Genomic DNA, 20,419 nt, shown 5'->3' on the forward strand with positions numbered 1-20,419 from the left:
AGTTGAGGAAACTGAGGCACAGAAAAGTAGAATGATTTATATAAAACCTGGGCAGCCTGATTTTAAGGTCAGTCTTTGTTTCCATCTGCCTACTTTGATTTTAAAATGAGATTCATTTATTATTTGAATTGAGTGAATGTCCAATAAGACAGAAACTATAAACTTTAAAGAGTTCTTTCATGTCTGAAAATCAAGAGACATGTAAGAAGCATCATTATGGGACTGCTATTCTCTTGGATACCTCATTCGGGGCAGGGCCAGGGGGTGATTATTGAAAGCCTGTCTTTGAGATTCCCATGTGCTGCGCGTGATGCACCGTGGGTCACCTTTCCTACATTCTCTAGCTGTTTTGTAATCTTATTGGGATAAGTACCTAACGCTGGCAGTGAGCTGTAATCAGAGATGGCAGGAGCTGCCTGCAAGGAGAGATGGTGAGAGGCTCCCTCATGATTCTTCGGTCAGTCTCACTTCCTCTCCAGTGGTGATGGAGGTTGCGTGTACCCAAGGATGAAGCTGTGGGACTCAAATTGCCTTGATGGCTGACTATGTAGGGATTCGAATACCCATCTCTTCCTAGTGAACTGAGCTGCCTCTATAGAGCGAGTGAGGGCTAACTTTCCCTCGGCTAAGCAACATATCTGTTTCTTGGTCTGACCATACAAACTATTATCTACCTAACGGGATTTCATCTTTTATTATGGGCTAATTTTTACACGTTAGATCAGGGCCTTGTCTATATTCTAGCTTTTCAGATTTTGGTTCTAGAATTATGCACATGATTAACTATTAAGGTTAATAGAAGCACTCACAGTGGGCTCTGCTGCTTCTGCCTCTGCTTGCTCTTAGGTCTTAGTAGTCTTGTCAGAGTCACAGCATGCTCAAAATCCACGCTCAATCCCCCTCTCCTTGGGAATTAATACAGGGTAATGCTTTAATGAGGAGCTGTGTCCTGAGGCCTCTCATTTTGCTTTTTAGTTTTGCGATAAGATTTAATTAAGTTGCCAAACTTGGGCTTGAACTCACTCCGCATCCCAAGCTGTTCAAACTTGTGATCCTCCAGCCACATGCCCAGAAGGTCTAGACCTTCAGACCTGGCTCAAAATCTACATTGACTGATAGAGTTGTGGGGTTCTGGCTAAGCACAGGCTTGTTATTTAGTCTTCTTTCCCTTGAATACTACCTGGGGTAGCCATTTTAAGTTTCAGAGTTCCCCTTTCCTTACCTATTACATTTTGTGCATTGCTGTTTTGCCCGTATATGTGCCTGTGCACCGTATGTGTGTATGGTACCCATGGTGATCATAATATGACATCAGATCCCTTGGAGCTGAAGTTACAGATGGTTGTTACCACTTTCTGTGTGCTGGGAATTGAACCTTAGTCCTTGGGAAGACTAGCCAGTGCTTTGAACCACTGACCCATCTCTTCAACCCCAAAAGTTATTTCTGCTGAATAAAAAGGCCAAGACTAAGATTGGCCCAAATGGGCAGCCAGGCTCCCCATGAACACCGAAGGCAGGAGAGAAAGCCAGAGGGAGTGTATTAAGAAGAGAACGACCTCTCATGCCTAGAAAGGACGCTCTACTCCAACCCTCAATGATGCTGGAGCAACACTAATGTCACAAGTGGGAAACACAGGCTTCCAGGCGCCACCAGGAACTCTTGAGTTAGGTATCTCAGGCTTCAAGGCCGCGCTCTTGTTTAGAGTATAGCAGGTGTGGACGGAAAGTTCTTTTCTGCTCCGTGTCTTATTTGTCACATCTCCCATGGTGTCAAGTTAAAATGGAGGCGTGTATCATTGGGCCAGGAGATAGTGGAGAGCCCAAGGAGAGGTTAGGAAGGGTGCGAGTGGCTCATGGGAGTGGGGGAGCAGTGGGAGGAACCCCACAATAGTTCCCAGACCCTTTGAAATCCTCAGCTAGAGGACACCGTTAAAAGTTCTTAGGAAGGCCTGGACAGGACATGGATGATACAGGACCAGAAGGTCAATAACCAGTGTCCATTGGCGTGTTGGCGATTTTAAAGCTGCCAGAGACAATTACTGGTTCTGTTGAAGGTGTTGACGTGAAGCAGAAGCAGAGGAGGGGGTCAACTTGGTAGCACTGAATGCTCTTCCTGTTGCTTCTGTTTGTCACTGGAGCATTTTAGTGACCTCCCCATCCCTCATCCCCAATAAACCCACATCCTCAGCTCACTCTGGAATATAAGTGAAAGCAACTTCCAAAAGTGTGCCAGAGTTTACTATAATGACGACATGCATGCTAATTCTGACTTTTCTTTTTTTTTTTTTTTTTTGCAAGAATGAGTTCCATTCACAGAACTTATGTTTACTTGCCATCCAAGGGCTGGGGGAGGTAGAGACAGCAGGATTCCTAGAGGCTGCTGACTAGTTAGGCTTGCCAAATTGTTGAGCTGCAGGTTCAAGAACACACACACACATAACACACACACACACACACACACACACACACACACACTTCTGCAGTTTTTCAGTGGTTCTATTTGAATCTAAATGATGTGGTATGGGTTTTCTTTCCTCTTTGTCTTTTTTTTCTTTTCCACTCAAAGAAAAGTTTTCCAAGAAACCAGTCACAGTAATATTAGAAGGTAGCTTGTGAAGTCACTTTGATCTCACAGAAAACAGGAAGGAAAATAATTTCAGAGGTGTATTGCTATTGTTTGAGGAGAGAGAGAGAGAGGGAGAGAGAGAGAGAGAGAGAGAGAGAGAGAGAGAGAGAGAGAGAGAGAGAGAGAGAGAGAAGAAGAAGAAGAAGAAGAAGAAGAAGAAGAAGAAGAAGAAGAAGAAGAAGAAGAAGGAGGGAGGGAGGGGGAGGGAGGGAGAGAGAGGGAGGAAGGGAGGGGGAGAGAGAAGGGGGAGAGAGACATTTTCAATTTTAAAGATAAATTTGTACCAGTCTTGATATATTGATTGTGTTTTTTCATTTTAGATATGGTATTTAGTCATAACCAGGCAACTTAATCATTTCAGAGCCCGGAATCCGGAACCAGCTTAACCTGTGTACAGAATGGGCTACCTCATGGAGACTTTTTATATGAGTTAAGAGACTTAACATAGAGAGGGTCTTGTGTATGGCAAGGTGTGTACTTGCCTGTACAATGCTGTTCAGAGTATTAGAATTTTTAAAAACCATGAAATTGGGGCTAGTTTGGGAAAATATTTTTAATTTTTCATCCATTTTTTTTCTTCCTCTTCTCTCAAAGCCAAAATACTTACAGGTTCTCCTTTGTGTCCTTTAGGGCCAACAGACCCTGGAAATCCAGGCAGCCCCGTGTCTCCCTGTCAAGACAAAGCAGAAGTGCTTGAGTGCAGAGAAACGTCCCCTATCCCACAGAATGCCACCACATTCAGGGCCTCCGTGCAGATCTGACTCTAGTCGGGCTGTCTTCCTAATCAGAGTGTCTTCACTCTCCTCCACGCCTTAGGCCTTCCAGAAATCCATAACATTTCATTAGGACATTTAAAATTAATGTGGAACAATGTTAATCACTTTTCAAGGACAGGACATACTAGAGGAGAAAAGAATGATAGGTTTGTTCTGGTGTACCCTAACTATTATTTATTTATTTTTGTATTTAAATGACACAACAGCCTGCTCTGGTTTTCTTCTGAGGACTTATTCCTTATTTTATATGTGTGTGGAGGCGGGAGGAGGCGGTGATCACAGAAAGAAAAATGAGTCTGTCAGCTGTCCTCCGTGTTTCTCTTGAGGCGTAGATGAAGACTGTGGACAAAGATGACACTCTTGCTGACTTGGTGACAGCAGCAGTTTAGAAATGTCTAAGATGTGCTGGTCAAAAACCTTGAAGAGGGATTTGTATGTGATATAGAAAGGGTATTTTTAGAAACTGTAGTTGGAGAGAGCTTCCTTGTAGGCGGAAGTGACATCGTGACCAGACATCAGAGCTGTAGCACTGGATTTTGTTTTTTAAAGTATTTATCAGCATCCCCAAACAAATGCTTAATTCTTAAGTTAAACATAGCCCTAGACCACAGGTAGTTCTGACCATTTTTCTTCTAGCCTGAGGTGAATTTTATAAAACAATATTTACAAGTATCTACAGGTATATATCATTTTAATTCCTAGCCTTTTCTCTGGGCGCCTTTGAATTTTAAGCTTAGGAATGAATAAGTTCTTTGAGGCAATGGTTATGACATTTAAAGTGTGCTAGCTGTATTTCCTTAAATATTTATTTCCTTTGTCTATATGTGAGCCACGTGTGCAAGTAGCCCAGAAGGCCAGAAGAGGATGTGATATGCTTAGGAGTTAGAGTTACAGGCAGTTATGAGCTGCTCCTGGGGATTCTGGAAACTAACTTTGAATCCTTAGTAAGGGCAACAAGGGCTCTCAGCTTCTGAGCCATCTTCCCAACAGCCCTGACATATGGTTTGATGCTAGCAAAATATATCTTTGTATATTCCCGGGTATACTTTTCTACATTGGAGGTGATTTTTTTTTTTAATTTTTCTTCTAAAGATAGTAAATTCTGTATAATGTAGGAAGGTAGAGAACACAGTGACCACTTTAGGTTTGTAAAGCTCTAAAGTGACCTTCACGTTATCTGTCAGGTGTGTGGTATTGTCCCCATTATATAGGCATCAAGAAATAATACCCAACAAGGAGACTCATCTACTTTAGCAGAAACAGAAAGCAAGTGAAGGGGCTAGAAATTACTTATGAATACACATCTGTTCAAAATAAAAGATTTAAAAAAATACTGTTAGTTAAATCGTTTATTCTACCTTCCAACTCAGGTCTCCTCCCTTCAGAATTATGGGGAGGGATGCAAAGAAGGAGACAAAGCAGGGAGGATGGAAGTGGCTCATTCAGAGCTAAATGAGAACTCCCGAGTTGAAGGTGTAAAGCGAACAAGAAAAACGGGTGTTTATAGACAGCCTAATTTGCATTGAGAATTGTGCCTCCAGGAAAGTTCATCTTGTTAGTCTTTAATCCTTCCATCAATTCTTCCCATAGATGATTATGTTCGCTTTACATACTGGGAACCTGATGTCGAGGGTAAGGAGGTGGCTTCCCAAGGTGACATAGCCAGCGTTTGAACCCAAAGCTACTGCTTGCTCAGTCCTTCAGTGGTTCCCAGCCACAACTGAAGGTCCGCGTCACCTCACATGTATTTAAGGAACAGAGATACTGGTCTCCCTCTCCTCGGAGTCCCTGTGCATGGGCTCAGGGACAGGCATTCCAGGACCCTTTCCTGGTGCTTCTGTGTGCAGGCAGGGTTTTGAACCCCTAATCATATCACAAGCATACACAGAGACCCACTGAGGAGTTTACATCTTCACCGTGAAAGACACAGGTCCAAGAAGCCAAGTGATTGATCAAGAACACACAGGAAATGGACGTGTGTATAGAGTTGATTTCCTTCTAGCAACTGCTACACTTAGGCTTTCTGTGTGGACTTGATACATGGTTTATTGGCAGAGCTGTTCCTTCCTTAATGATAATTTTAAAAAAAATGCTTTCATAGGTACATTGATATCATGCACAGCATCAAGTTCCCTGTAGACTCTTCTAGACAAATCATTTATGTGAGTAGTAAGATGGAACAGATACACACCCGGCTTTTTCTAACTCCACTTAACATTCTGAAGCAATTAAAAAGATTCCAAGCGGTAGGAATGGTCCCTGGAGTTTGAGATACACCTGTTTTACAGAATCAAATTTCTCATCAGCAAGGTCTTAAGAATTTCTAAATGACATATGTTTGCTAATGAAGAGAGCAACACAGAAGCCAGCTGTTTTGTTCCAAGAAATAACTCATCATTTAAATGCTTTAAGAATATCACACCCCACTTCTCTGTCCAATTGTCCTGTGCTTAGTGTCCCTGTGCGCCCAGCCTGCATATGTCCAATAGCCATTACTTAAAATGCAATCCAGTTGAGAGGTTGGGATATGATTCTATAAGGTGCTGCTTCACAGGAAATAGCATTGTTCAAAATCCAAGACCCGGGAGTGACTCAGATTGCTATAGAATCATTTTTTAAATCGTTTTTCAGAATGTTGGAGTTTTATTTATGTATCCTGGAGAATTTTCTTCTCGAATGGCTAGTCTATAAGGAACTCACTGTTCCCGCTGAGATGATCTTTTAGCGATTTTTCCTGGTGAGAGATACACAATCTTTTGAATAGATTGGCTGTGCTGATTTATAAAGCACAGAAGTCATATTTCTTGGACTTGTGTCGAAAAGTATCGTGCCCTCAATCAAGAGAACTTTTACTGGGTAAATGAAGGAAGGAAGCTCTCACAGGCCATCTGCCTTTAGAGTATTTTCAGACCTTCATATTCCTGTCTGAAGGTTTAATGTGCTTTTTTTTTTTATTTTTAAACTTTTCCTCTGACCATGCCATATTCACAGTCCAAGGTCATCACGGTTTTACAATCAAACTAGAATAAAGTGATATTTTCTGTAGAGAAGTTAATCTGCCATCTTTTATAGCTAATAAAGCTGGACTTCCAACTGAGGAGGAGGAAAATGTAACAGAAGCACATTGGTGTTTTAGCTTAAAAACTCGTTTTGAAATAACTGCTTAGCTAGACTACTACCGTGCAAAACCTCACCAAAACAAAACAAAATACTCCCATGACATCCTTTGTTTTAAGAACAGTAAACCAGTGAGCTTGATCCACAGGAATTTTGCCATTTGGATCTTTCTTTATATGGTTTTAGCTACCTGCAAGGGCTTCGGACTCCTTCCCTTCCCTTTCTTCCTTCCTTCCTTCCTTCCTTCCTTCCTTCCTTCCTTCCTTCCTTCCTTCCTTTCTAATTAATTTTTTGGGGTTTTTTTTGAGACAGGGTTTCTCTGTATAGCCCTGGCTGTCCTGGAACTCACTCTGTAGACCAGGCTGGCCTCGAACTCAGAAATCCTCCTGCCTCTGCCTCCCAGAGTGCTGGGATTACAGGTGTGCACCACCACCACCCGCCTCTAATTAATTTTTTAACAGCCTGACTGCAGTCTTCCGTCCCCCTCCCCACTCCCATCCACTCCCCCTCCATATCCGTAATCTCCCATGGATATCAATCAACCATGGCATATCAAATTGCAGTAAGACTAGGCACCTCCTCTCCTCTTAAAGCTGGACAGGGCAACCCAAGAGGCCGAAAGGGTCCCAAAGGCAGGCATCAGAGACAGACAGCCTGTGCTCCCACTGTTAGGAGTTTCATAAGAAAACCAAGCTACACAACTGTAATGTGTGTGCAATGGGCTTACGTTAGGCCCAGCGAAGCTCTCTGATTGGTGGTTCAGTCTCTGAGAGCCTCTATGAGCCCAGGTTAGTTGATTCTGTGATGTTTCTTGTGGGATCCTTGACCCTTCTGGCTCCTACAATACTTCCTTTATATTAAGATTTTTCTTCAAATCGTATAAATCTTTAGCCTTTAAGGACTGTTATTAACCATATTTCTCTATCATGTCCCTTCCCTTGTGGCCCGCCCCTGCTCAGTAGCGCCCCCAACGGGGCAGCATCCAGATTCCGGTCAGCAGGCAGGTAAGGCTCCTACTCAAGGGGACTGCTGCCTCTATAGGTGAAACTGAGAACATCACCACCACAACCACCACCACCACCACCACCAAAAAAAGAACAACAACACGGGATTACCTTTTCTCCTTTGGGGCCACTAGCTCCATGTTCACCAGTTCCCTGAGTAAAAAATGACAACAAAAAGTCAAACAACAAAAAATTGTTTTTAATGCATTCCGTCTTGAAAAGTTCCTAGTCAAATGTTAGTATTTTACCAACGTTTGATGCTTCGGCAGACATTTTTGTGTTTCTCATTTTATTCCTGTTGATATAATTAATATTTAACCCTGTTAAGTCTTTCCAACGTTGGAGACCCCGTCTGGTTTTTTGTTTGTTCGTTTGTTTGTTTTTTGGTGATCCTTCCAGGAGAAACACCACAACTCCACGACAATTAGCCAGCTCTACAGGAATGACAAGACAGAAGTCTTCTGGCTTCTAGACGTGTAATTCTGCTATATGTACTATTGTAATTGGGGGAGTTTGTTAGGACCTTGGCACAATTATGAGTGTTCTTGGAAGTCTTCTGAATAATTTTCCTAGTCAAATAATTTTTGTTTATGTTTATTAGAAGTTTCTGAGATACAGTGTTAACAGTCATGGTGTATGGCTTGCTAGTTTGCCTGCTCAGCTGAGAAATTCTGGGTATGAGCAGAGTCCTCTTGTTCACACATGGGAAACACCAAGAAGAGCTTTGGAACCACTGTTAGGCAGTGGGAGAACTCAAGGCTCCTCTTATCGTTTTGAAGAGAGAATTTCTGGTTGGAACACTGTATAGTAGACACATATGAGTTATTAGTGCTACTATCTATCTATCTATCTATCTATCTATCTATCTATCTATCATCATGATTCTCTACTTTTATCTACCTATCAATCATCTATCTATTATCATTCTCTATCATCACTACTTTCATCTATCAATCTGTATCATCTATCTATCATCTACCAATCTATCTATCTATCTATCTATCTATCTATCTATCTATCTATCCATCTATCATCTATCTATACATCTATCATCTTCCAATCTATCATCAATCATCCATCTATCTATCTGTTTGTCTATCTATCTATCTATCTATCTATCTATCTATCTATCTATCTATCTATCTGTCTGTCTATCTATCCGATACCTATCTATAATTTGTAGCTTCCAAACAGTAATCTATCATCAATCTATCATCTATGTGTGTATGTATGTATGTATGTATATATTATGTATGTATCTATCTATTGATGTATCTATCTATCTATCTATCTATCTATCTATCTATCTATCTATCATCTGTAGCTTCCAAACAGTAAACAGTAAATAGCAATTTCCTATGGTTAAACTAATGAAAGAAACCAAGGACATAACATGCTACAACATGTTACAAGTCATGTACAAGTCATCACCCCAGCTCAAGTTCATGCTTTTAGAAATATGCTATAATATCCTGGGCCTGGGAAAAAACAGAAGTTATTCATTGAAGACTGCAATTGTGAACCTGTTTCTCTTATTCATATATATGTAGCCACTTGACTCTCAGGATTTCAGAATGCGAACTTAAGTTGACCATACGGTGGCACATATAACTAGTTACATGATGAGGATATCATAACTTTCATATGACCATGTCTTGCTCAGCTTGACTTTTTTCTTTTAATGTATAGAACTCAGGACCACCAATCCTTGGATGGCACCAATAACAATGAGCTGGGCCTTCCCCATTGATCAGATATTGAAAAAATATTTTTTATAGCTGGATCTCATGGAAGCATTTTCTCAATCAAGGCTTCTTCTCTGATGATTCTAGTTTGCCTACAGTTGACATTGCTTTATGGATGGTCGTTTGGTTTAATTCTGTGTTTGAAAAGACCTTGAATGTCTGTTTTTGGACAAGAGTTGGTCAATCCTTCTAGTCTGTCCAGCATAAAGCTATACTTTGACATATAGAAGGGAAATACATCTAGTTTGCCTACAGTTGACATTGCTTTATGGATGGTCGTTTGGTTTAATTCTGTGTTTGAAAAGACCTTGAATGTCTGTTTTTGGACAGGAGTTGGTCAATCCTTCTAGTCTGTCCAGCATAAAGCTATACTTTGACATATAGAAGGGAAATACATCCTTTTGCTCTCTTTTCTTTTGAATCAACTGTTCGGAGAAGGGAACACTGGAATTGGTGGCTGAGAGGCATCGCATCAATCTCTAGCAGCTCAGTCAGAGTCTAACGATGTGCGAGATAACTGTGCATTTCAATGCAGATCTTCAAAAATATGTCAGACTGATACACTCCCACCCCCAGTACTCAGTTTCCACAGATAACACTTTGCATCCATGTAGGGAGCTTGAGAGAGCTGATGGAGCCTATCAAATTTTTACTAAAATTCCCAGAGCTGAAGACAATGAAGAACGGTTTGGCTGGGCAGGGAGTGGAATGGAATTTCCTTCAGGGGAGAAGTGTACTCGGCGTGGATGCTGCTCTGCAAACAACCCAACAGGATGAGAGCAGCTGCCTGAAAATTATTTCCGTGATAGAGAAGGAAATGTATTCTCTTTTAAATCTTTGCGTCCTCAAGTGGTCATGGGAGAACGCACGTGATCATACTGGCTTCGCTCTCCAGTGAGTCATTTTTGTGCTCTTATTTTTCTCCTTGTCTTTTATCTTCTATTTTTGATTTTTGCTGTGAAGGGAGAGCTTTCTTATGCCCGCGTTTCTTTTCTGGGTGATACAGGGGATGTGTTGGAGAACAGATCCATTCTGTGCGAGTGCAGAGTGCTGGGGTGAGGGATGAAGTCTCCAGGCTCTTTAGCTTGGAGCAGGGAGGGGGCCACGATGGGGAGTGTGCTACTCATCCTCCCGTGGGTCGCTGCCTCAGCAGAATCTGAGCTATACAAGTGAGGGAACTGCTGCCAGAGGATGAGCTGAGGTCCACGGCTCGGAGCAGGCGTCACATAAATCAATGCCAATTTAAAAGGGAAGATTGTTTTAACCTTGGAGTGTCACTTTATATGTCTCAATACACGGTCCATTATTTAATCTCAGCTCCTCCCTCACTGTGCTCATTTGTCATAGCCGGGTCATCAGGCATGCAACAAACTGCAATATGCAACAACCTTACTCTCCAAAACCAGATGGCAGGGAGAACGCCAAGTGAAAAAATGCGTCTCGTTCATCAGGGCACATTGGGCCCGTTGCTTTGTGAACAAGAGATGGCCACAGTACAAAAATATTCGGTGCGGGTCCTACGCCCTACGCATGGGCTTCCTTATAGATCCTCATGGGACCTCGGTGCAGGAGGCTCGCCCAGTCTCGTGAGGAAACAGAATAAACTGTACGCTACCTTCCATTAATCACTATAGATGTAAACACTTCTGAATCAAAGAGGTACTATTGTATTACTGGGGGAAGAAGAAAGCTGTGGTTCCCCCTGTTTATCCTATTAACTTGTGAACTAGTGTGGAGCTTGGTTCTGTAATAGCGCTGGCGGTAACCGGGGTTTTCTCAGGACAGGCGATAGGTAAGTCGCAGGTACTGGTATGCAACTCGCAAAAATCCCCACTCAGCTACTGAGCTCAGTTCCCATTACAGCAAGTGTAACCTTAAAGTCTAAAAATCAACACTGTCAACCTCAGACTCTAAAATACAAAGGTTCCATATATTTTCATTTAAGGAAAAGCTGACTCATTGGTAAGAAAAAGTATATATAGAAGTAGTGTTGGGAGACCTGTAAAGATACAAGCCTTACAAGTTTTGCAAGGCCTAGCAGATATTTAAGTAGCTGAGTACCAACTTGGTACATTTTGTATGATTGTGAAAGCAATATAGTACAGTACTTAAACATTTCTAGCTGACTTGTGACATCAGGTTCAAGTTATTCTCATTATTTTGAAGCTTTTATTGTAAGTCCTATTTTATAACAATATATGTCAGTACAAATGTCCTTACACTGATTCAATTTAGATACACTTCAAGCTTACCTTTTAAAAACTTGCCAACTTCTAATGTTTTAAAAAAGCTGGTAGCAATTTATTTATCTAATAAAGAATCAGGAAACATATCGTAATCATGCTAACACAGCACTCCCATAAAAATCTAAGGAATGAGAAGGTTCAAAACAGGGTCATGATCTTAAATTCGTCAAGAGCAATGAATATTTACATGTTTTATTTTAAGATTACCAATTATGGATTTTCTAAGTTTACACAAAGTTTAATTGGACAAACAAGAATTAAGATTTTAAATTAATTATTTTGTCTTAGAAAGCAATAAAAATGTGCTTCTGAACACCAGCTATCTTCAGGACTTGGGTTGGGAACTTGAGAGGTGGCTCAGGGGTTAAAAGCACTTGCTCTTGCAGAGGACCCGATTTCAATTCCCAGAACCCATAATGAGTGGCTCACAACTGCTAATTACTGTAACTGGTTACAAAGTATCTGACATCTTCTTCTGGTCTCTGTGGGTACCTGACATGCAAGTCATGCACACACACACACACACACACACACACACACACACACACACGGCCTTAGTTTGGAAAATAGGCTTTAGGACTATGTGAAGAAAGATGCAGTCTTGGCTACAGGAATCTATGGGAAATAAACCCCCCAAAAACAAAGCACAAGTTTCTAACTTTTTCTGTGGCACAAGGTATCAGCGATGAACTGGCAGGTCTTGAAAGGACCCCAGTAGCTGTCATTTTGAGCAACAAAGGACAAAATGGCATGGGTTTCTCCTGTGTGATCAGACCACATATGTTGTTTTTGAACAATGAAGCCACCAGTGAGTTCATCCCTATATTGGAGTCCTGTGCAGCTACTTACCAGCACCATTCTTAGGTCTGATCAGAAGCTACTCTTGCCACTAAGACAGTTAAGATGGCAGTATTATTATTATTAATATTATTATTATCATCATCATCATCATTGTCATTGTCATCATCATCATCATCATCATCATCATCATGTTCAAGCTGTGGTGAAGAAGATAACAAGTTGTCCCTATCCATCCCTTGGGGAGACTCTTGTTCTTGGTCCTTCATCATCAAACTTTGAACTACCTACTACTTATGAAGAACTATAGAACTAAGCCCTTATTTTCTAACATGTCTATGAATTTTTTAAAATTTCAATTTGAAAACACAGTGTTCAGTCTGGGAAGATATGAGCATAGCCATCCTGTCTCAAGGTCTGAGACATAAGGATCTAATAATGCCTTCTCTCTAAAAGCATAATGACATAAAATCTCTATGCACACAAGTTGCAGAAATAAAGAAGTCATACCTTGTTGAAATAGCCACCAAAAGGCTGCTGTAGTCCTTGTAACCCAGGAGGTCCCTGAATGAGAAAGCAAAACCAAATACAGCTTTTAAAACAATGTGTGCTGTAAATAATATATTCAGATATATTATTTTGTCAACTATTCTGCTGAATAAATAATTTCATGGATATCGACATGTAATCAGAGTCCTAGAGCATTTGTTTTTCAGGTTATGTCTTACAGGAAACCAAGGCACAGTCCTGAATGGCAGCAGGAAACATTTGCAAGCTCGGCTGTCATCAAGCTGTTTATTAAAAGGGACTCCATTCCACCCATGAGACTATCCCAGGGAGGACTTTGTAACTTGGAACATTGGAACAGATCACAATGAATGTATTGTGGAAACGCAAGCTACCACACACATGGTCAACATAAAATATGGAGAAATATATTTTTTTCTATTGCTTTACACTGATGAATGTTGTTTAAAACGGGGATGCATGTGGATTTTTAGACCAGGAAAAGATATGTAAAAATCTCACTTTTAAAACTTTTTAACACCGGCCGTTTTTATTGTCCAGCTTGATCTGGGTGGTAAATAAGAGGTAAGGTAGTTGTCCATCTTTAGAGCTTCCAGGGAGGGAAGAGACAAGAGTTCTCTAAGCTTTTCAAGGGTTTCATTTTTGGGATAAAACCATAATAAACACCAAGTTTATCATTATTTTATGAAGGAGCTCAAGCCAAGTTGATTCTTCTGTCTCAGACACGTTGTATACAGATCATCTATACCTTAAAATCTAGGAGGGGAGAACGTACTAAAGAGGCAAAGGTCCCAATACGTTTTTATTTTACTTAAGATAATTAGATGACTGAACACATTAAAGAGCTCTATTGCACAAAGACTATTTTTAAAAGGAGAACTTAAGCACTACAGAACAATAATGATAAAAGCTTCATGGTATTGGTAGAGACAGACAGGTAGATAATGGAATAGATTTGAAGACCTAGAAATAAACCCCCACATATATGGACACTTGATCTTTGACAGAGAAGTCAAAATGGCCCAGTGAAATAAAAAGACAGCATTTTCAATACATGGTGTGGGTCTAACTGGTGGTCTGCATGCAGAAGAATGCAAATTGATCCAATTTTATCTCCTTGTTCAAAGCTCACTTTCAAGTGGATCAAAGACATAAAACCAGATATGCTGAATCTAATAGAAGGGAAAGTGGGAAAGAGCTTGGAACACATTGGCACCGGGGGAAATTTCCTGAACAGAGCACCAATGGCTCAATTCAAAGATCAACAATTGACAAATAGGACCTCATGAAACTGAAAAGCTGTAAGGCAAAGGACACTGTCAATAGGACAAAATGGCAACCAACAGATTGCGGAAAGATCTTTACTAATCCTACATCCAATAGAGGGCTAATATCTAATATACACAAAGAACTTAGAGAAGTTAGACTCCAGAAGACCAAATAACCCCATTAAAAATTTGGTACATAGCTAAAAAAAAAAAAAGATTTCTCAGTTGAGGAATATTGAATGGCTGAGAAGCACCTAAAGAAATGTCCAACATCTTTAGTCATCAGGAAAATGCAAATCAAAGTGACTCTGAGATTCTACCTCACATCAATCAGAATGGCTAAGATCAAAAACTTGGGCGACAGCAGAAGCTGGCAGGGATTTGGAGAAAGAGGAATGCTCATCCATTGCTGGTGGGATTGCAAGCTGGTACAACCACTCTGGAAATCAATCTGGTGGTTCCTCAGAAAATTTCAAATAGTTCTACCTGAAGACCCAACTGTATCACTACTGGGCTTATACCCAAAAGATGCTCCAACATATAATAAGAACACATGCTCTACTATGTTCATAGCAGCCTTATTTATAATAGCTAGAAACTGGAAACAACCGAGATGTCTCTGAGGGGAAGAATGGATACAGAAAATGTACATTTACACAATGGAATACTACTTAGCTATTAAAAATGACAACGTCTCAAAATTTTTAGGCAAATGGATGGAACTAGAAAATAGCATCCTGAGTGAGGTAACACAGACCCAAACAGACATACATGGTATATACTCACTGATAGGTGAATATTATCCTAAAAGGTCAGAATATCCATGATATAACTCACAGAACATATGAAGCACAACAAGAAGGAAGGCCAAAGTGTGAATGCTTCAATCCCACTTAGAAGGGGCAACAAATTAATCACAGGAGGAAGAGGGAAGGACTTGGATGGCAGAGGGGAATGGGGAGTCATACAAGGGGGGCAGGATCAGGTATGGGAAGAGACAGGAGAGCAGTCCAGAAAGCCAAGAGAATGCATAGAAATAAGTAGCAGTCAGGGTGGGAAGGGGGGGTAATGGGGGAGACCACTAGAAAGTCCCAGATGCCAGGGATGCGAGAGACTCCCAGGACCCAATGGGGATGACATTAGCGGAAATACCCAACAGCGGGGAGATAGACCCTGAAGAGACCACCTCCAGTAGATAGACATGGCTCCCAGTGGAAGGATGGGGCCACCCAGCCTTCTCAAAAAATTTAACCCAGAATTATTCCTGTCTAAAGGAAACACAGGGACAAAGACAGTGAAGCAGAGACTGAAGGAAAGGCCATCCAGAGACTGCCCCTCTCTGGGATCCAGCCCATATCCTGCCACCAAACCCTGACGCTATTGCTGATGGCATGATTTGCTTGCAGATAGGAACCTGGTGGCTGTCCTCTGAGAAGTTCTGTCAGCTCCTGACAAATACAGAAGCAGATAACCACAGCCACCTACTGTACTGAGCCTGGAGACTCCAAAGGAAGAATTCTGGGAAGGGCTGAAGGGGCTGAAAGGAATTGCAACCCAATAGGAAGAACAACAGTCTGAACTGACTGAACCCCTCAGAGCTCTCAGGGACTAAACCACCAGCCAAAGAGTACACATGGAGGGATCCATGGCTTCAGAGAGATATCTAGCAGAGGATGGCCTTGTCTGGCATGAACGGGAGGGGGGGCACTTGGTGCTGTGGAGGCTTGTTGCACCCAGGAAGGGGGATGGTGGAGGGGAGATACTAGAGTAACTGGGTGGGTGGGGGAGCACCCTCTTAGAGGCGGAGGGATGAGGGGATTGTGGAGGGGAGACCTGGAAGAGGGACATTTGAAATGTAAATAAGTAAAATAATTAATATTTTTAAAAAAGCTAACTAGAATAGACATTTCAACCAGGAATCTGAGATATTGGTGTGATAGGCCTAACCATGTTTTCTTACCCATTTTTCTTTTCTTTTTTCTTTGGTTTGTGGTCACATTTGAGAAACTTTGGGCTAGCAAAGTCAGTGAGTGACCAGAGCCTAATAAGCTGCTGTCTTTCGAGTTTGGGAGACAATGCTGAAGCGTGGGAAGTGGAGTCTGGCTTTACTCACTTTAGATGGAACTTTAAGAGGCCCTCAAAAGAGGGATAAGAATCTGTGGAAATGGGGGAGGTAGGAGGAAGGAGAGAAGGAGGAGGGAGAGGAGGAGAGGGAGGAGGATGAAGGAGGAGGGACGAAAAAAGGAGGAAGAGAAGGAGGGGGAGGAGGAGAAGGAGGAAGAAGAGGAGGAAGAAGATGAGGAGGGGGAGGAGGAGGGAGAGGACGAGGAGGGAGGGGAGGTGGAAGAAGAGGAGGAGGGAGAAGAGGAAGAGGAAGAGGAGAAGGGGTAGGAGGAGGAGAAGGAGGAGGAAGATGAGGAAGGGGAAGAGGAGGGAGAGGAGGAGGTGACAGACATGGAGGTGGGGGCAGAGGCAGGAGGCCAATGAGGAGGGACGCCCTTGAGTGTGGATTTACTCTCTGTTCTGCACGAATTGAAAAGTGCACTGGCCCTGGAGGTGCGAATCCTTCACTTGAGCTTGGAAAATGCTGGCAAGATGACTCTGCTGCAGCATCTTAAGACATCAGCCACATCACACCTACACACAGTGTTACGTCGAAAGTGTTACAGCCACAAGGTTTTAAACTCAATATCTGGGACATTGGCGGACAGACAAAAATCAGACCATACTAGGGGAGTTATCTTGAAAATACCTATATTTTTTTATTTGTCATTGACAATGTAGACAGAAAAAAGATTTGACGGGACAACAACTAAGAGAATTACTGGAGGGAGAAAAGCTAAGTTGTGTACCAGTGCTTGCCTTTGCTAAGAAGCAGGATCTGCTCCCAGCAGCACTGGCTCTGAGATTACAGAAGGGCTGGACCGGTACACCCTCCGGGACCCAGTCTGTTATATATACCCAGTTCTGCTCAGCGATCACAGGTGGCGGCCTCCAGGATGGCATGAACAGGGTCTGCATAAATGCCAATGCAAACAAGAAATAACATCTAGACAAATGGTGCTGCTGGAGCCTCGGGGACTGAATTCAGCCCTGCAAAGCACAGCTCTGCTGCTTTTCCATTTCACAGATGTGTGAAGAGAAGGGGCAGGGGTTTAAAAGGGAGCCCCACTCCTGTGGATTTTCACTGATCTCCAAGATTGAGTATCATTTTGCAAATAAAAAAAAATGTATTATTTCCTCTGGATGGAGGTTTTGTGGAAATGAAAGCTTTGCTTTGTGGGGCAATCCGTGCTGATATCTGGAATTTAAAATCAACTGTGATTTTAATAAGAGACCAGCGTCAGAATAGAGGGGAGTGTTTCGTCAGGGTTCAGCAAGCAAGCTTTGGTCTGGGGAAGGCTAAAGCTGCAACACCAGGCTGGCAGCCTAACTCGGCAATATGAAAGAGTCACGTGGCCTTGACTGTAGGAAAGCCACAGGATCAGCGGGATAATGAAGAGAAGCCGAGGCTTGGCACTACTTGGCCGGGTCAGAGTGCCCGACGAGAGAGGCCAGGGGCTATTGCTGAGGGCACAACTTAAATTGTAGCAGATACCCAATACTGGAGGTGCCTGGAAAGTAGAACACAGGTCTTTGCAACTTCCCCTGTCTTCTTCAATTCCTTTCTTCAGCATTTTCAAAACTTTAGCTGTAGAGGTTTTTTACTTCCTTGATTAAATGTATTCCTAGCTATTTTAGTTTCCTCCAGGCTATCGTGATTGAGCCTGTTTTTCTGATTTCTTTCTCAGCATGCTTGCTCCTGGAATATCTACAAGTGACTGGTGTTGGATGTTGACTTTCTATCTTGCTACTTTGATGAAATGTGATTATCAGTTTCAAGAGCTTTCCAAAGTCTTTAGGGACTTTTGCTACATAGATCACGTCATGTGCAACCTGAATTTATTATCTTTATTAACCATATCCTGTATTTTTCTTGTCTTATTGCCCTAAAACTTCAATATCTATAGCAAGTACAGAGATCAGCTCTCTGCCTAAAATCATGCATGTATTAAATGTTATCAACTTTTTTATTAAGTATTGCTCTAGAGAACACAAGATGAGCTGGACAGTAGTGGCGCACGCCTTTAATCCCAGCACTTGGAGGCAGAGGCAGGCAGATTTCTGAGTTCAAGGCCAACCTGGTCTACAGAGTGAGTTCCAGGACAGCCAGGGCTATACAGAGAAACCCTGTCTTGAAAAAAACAAATCCAAAGAACAAAGAGAGAGAGAGAACTCAAGATGATGATGAGTCTCCATGTTTTACTTCTACCGTACATGCAACTTAGATATATACATATAACACACATAAACACATATGACATACATACAACATGTATACATGCAACATACATACATATATACAACAAACACATACATATGACTTGAATACAATATACATATGTACAACACAATACACATATATAACATACATACAGCATCCACACATATATACATACATACATACATACATGCATATATACAACAAAACTTATAGTTAGCACTTCTCACAAACCAGCACAGTGCTGGCAAGTTGGAAGGACATAAGTACTTTGCTTTTAAATATAACCCTATTGCTTACTTAAGGGAACCGCCTATTTGTCTATTTATTTATTAGTTGTTTGAGAATTAGTTGTTTCTCACATTTACCTTCATGCATTCATGAAAGAGTACATCTGAGCATTTCAGAACACAATTGCATTCAAAATGCATCCTTGTGCATACTGGGAGAAAAAGTGGTCAATCAATACAAGGTATGTACGTGTGTGAGAGGTAGGGGCTTCAAAGTAACTCTGGAAGGCAAGGAAAAGAAAGCCAAGCACCAGAAGGAACAGGGTTGTGCCAACAGAATAGCAGGAACCACAGGATGCTGATGTGAAAGCTTAGGAGGAAGTTGGGTGTGCGTCTTTGTAGATGGGTATCTGCCCACCGAGTACAGCATCCGGAGATGCAAAGACACAGAACGCATTCCGGATCCAGCATCCGGAGCTTGTTGAATTTACTCTTGGGAGCAGAGTGGTAAAGTGTAGGTGGCTCAGAGTGGCTGCTCCCTCGGAAACAGCAGCGAGAACACAGCCCACTGTCAAGAGCCACAAGCTGATAGTAAAGTGAGAACAATTACTCGGATACCCCAAAGATCAACACATCCACAAAAGCGACTTCCACATTTTCACATATTCTTGTCATAAGATGTCAAGTCTACAAAATAGTGTTCCAAGTGGGTTTGGTCTGAAGTGTTGGGCTCTACCATTTAATCATGTGAGGGGCATTTATGGTGACATTTTCCTTCTAACTTCTTAGTCAGTGGAGTACTTTGGGTATCATAAATTCAAGGATTGATGTAATAGAGATTTATAGCTGGCAGACAGCTGGCACAGCAATGCTTTAAACATGCTCTCTCAGACAGCTGAAGAACCTAAGTCTGAAAGCGATCACTGGCACAGGTTGGGAAGAATACATAGACACTGACTTTAGCTGGGGTTGAAATGACTTGCTTGATTATTATTATTAATGGAACAATTAATAATTAATATAATATCAACCAACCGGACCCCCCCCCCAAAGCTTCCAGGGACTAAACAACCAAGCAAAGAGTATGCATGGAGGGACCCATGGCTCCAGCTGAATGTGTAGCAGAGGATGGCCTTATCTGGCATCAAAGGGAGGGAAGACTCTTGGTCCTTAGGCAGCTTGATGACTCAGCATACTGGAATGCTAGGGTGCTGAGGTGGGAGGGGTAGTAAGGTGGGCAAGCATCCTCATAGAGCAGGGGGAGGTGGAGGAGATAGGGGTTTAACTGGTAAGAGGAATGACATTTGAAATGTAAATAAATAAAATAACCAATAAAAAAAAGAAATATCAAAGCCAAAAAACCTCAGCTTCAAGTGAAGCAGAGGATGGTAACAGTGGATAAAATCCAAGTATGTGTCCTGGGAAAACTGAGATCTTAGAATTGGAAGGCTTTCCTGCAGCCACACCACCAAGGTCTGTGCTCTGCATTTGTCTTCTCTTCTGCCTTGAAACATAGCTGGAGAAGACTCAAGGAATTTTTTGTTTCAAGTTTAGCAAGTGCCCCAGTTCTACAGAGCATCAGTCAATTCTAAAAAATGAGAAGTTCAAATCATATGAAGACAACTCTCCCCGACACAGGAGCCCCGGGTTACTTGAGAGGTCAGTTTTTTTTTTTTTCTCTTAAATACTTGTGTTTAAGAACTGATTGAGAAGACAATGGGACTAGGTCAAAATCAGTGAGGAGGGAGGCATAGCTTCAG

General features: G+C 41.9%; 1 protein-coding gene and 1 pseudogene across 1 annotated transcript in view; one reads left to right on the plus strand and one right to left on the minus strand.

The window, feature by feature from the left end:
- Positions 1-20,419, minus strand: part of Col19a1 (collagen type XIX alpha 1 chain) — a 301,599-nt gene that overhangs the window by 63,872 nt on the left and 217,308 nt on the right. The window contains exons 16-18 of the mRNA XM_052192819.1: positions 12,823-12,876; positions 7,635-7,676; positions 3,234-3,296 (exon numbers count right to left, since the gene is read on the minus strand). Of these exons, the coding sequence (XP_052048779.1) occupies positions 3,234-3,296; positions 7,635-7,676; positions 12,823-12,876 (159 nt within the window). The remainder of the gene's footprint in view (positions 1-3,233; positions 3,297-7,634; positions 7,677-12,822; positions 12,877-20,419) is intronic.
- On the plus strand, positions 15,236-17,154 carry LOC127692742 (ADP-ribosylation factor-like protein 3; annotated as a pseudogene).

Source organism: Apodemus sylvaticus, chromosome 9, assembly GCF_947179515.1.
Source record: "Apodemus sylvaticus chromosome 9, mApoSyl1.1, whole genome shotgun sequence".
Classification (NCBI taxonomy): Eukaryota; Metazoa; Chordata; class Mammalia; order Rodentia; family Muridae; genus Apodemus; species Apodemus sylvaticus.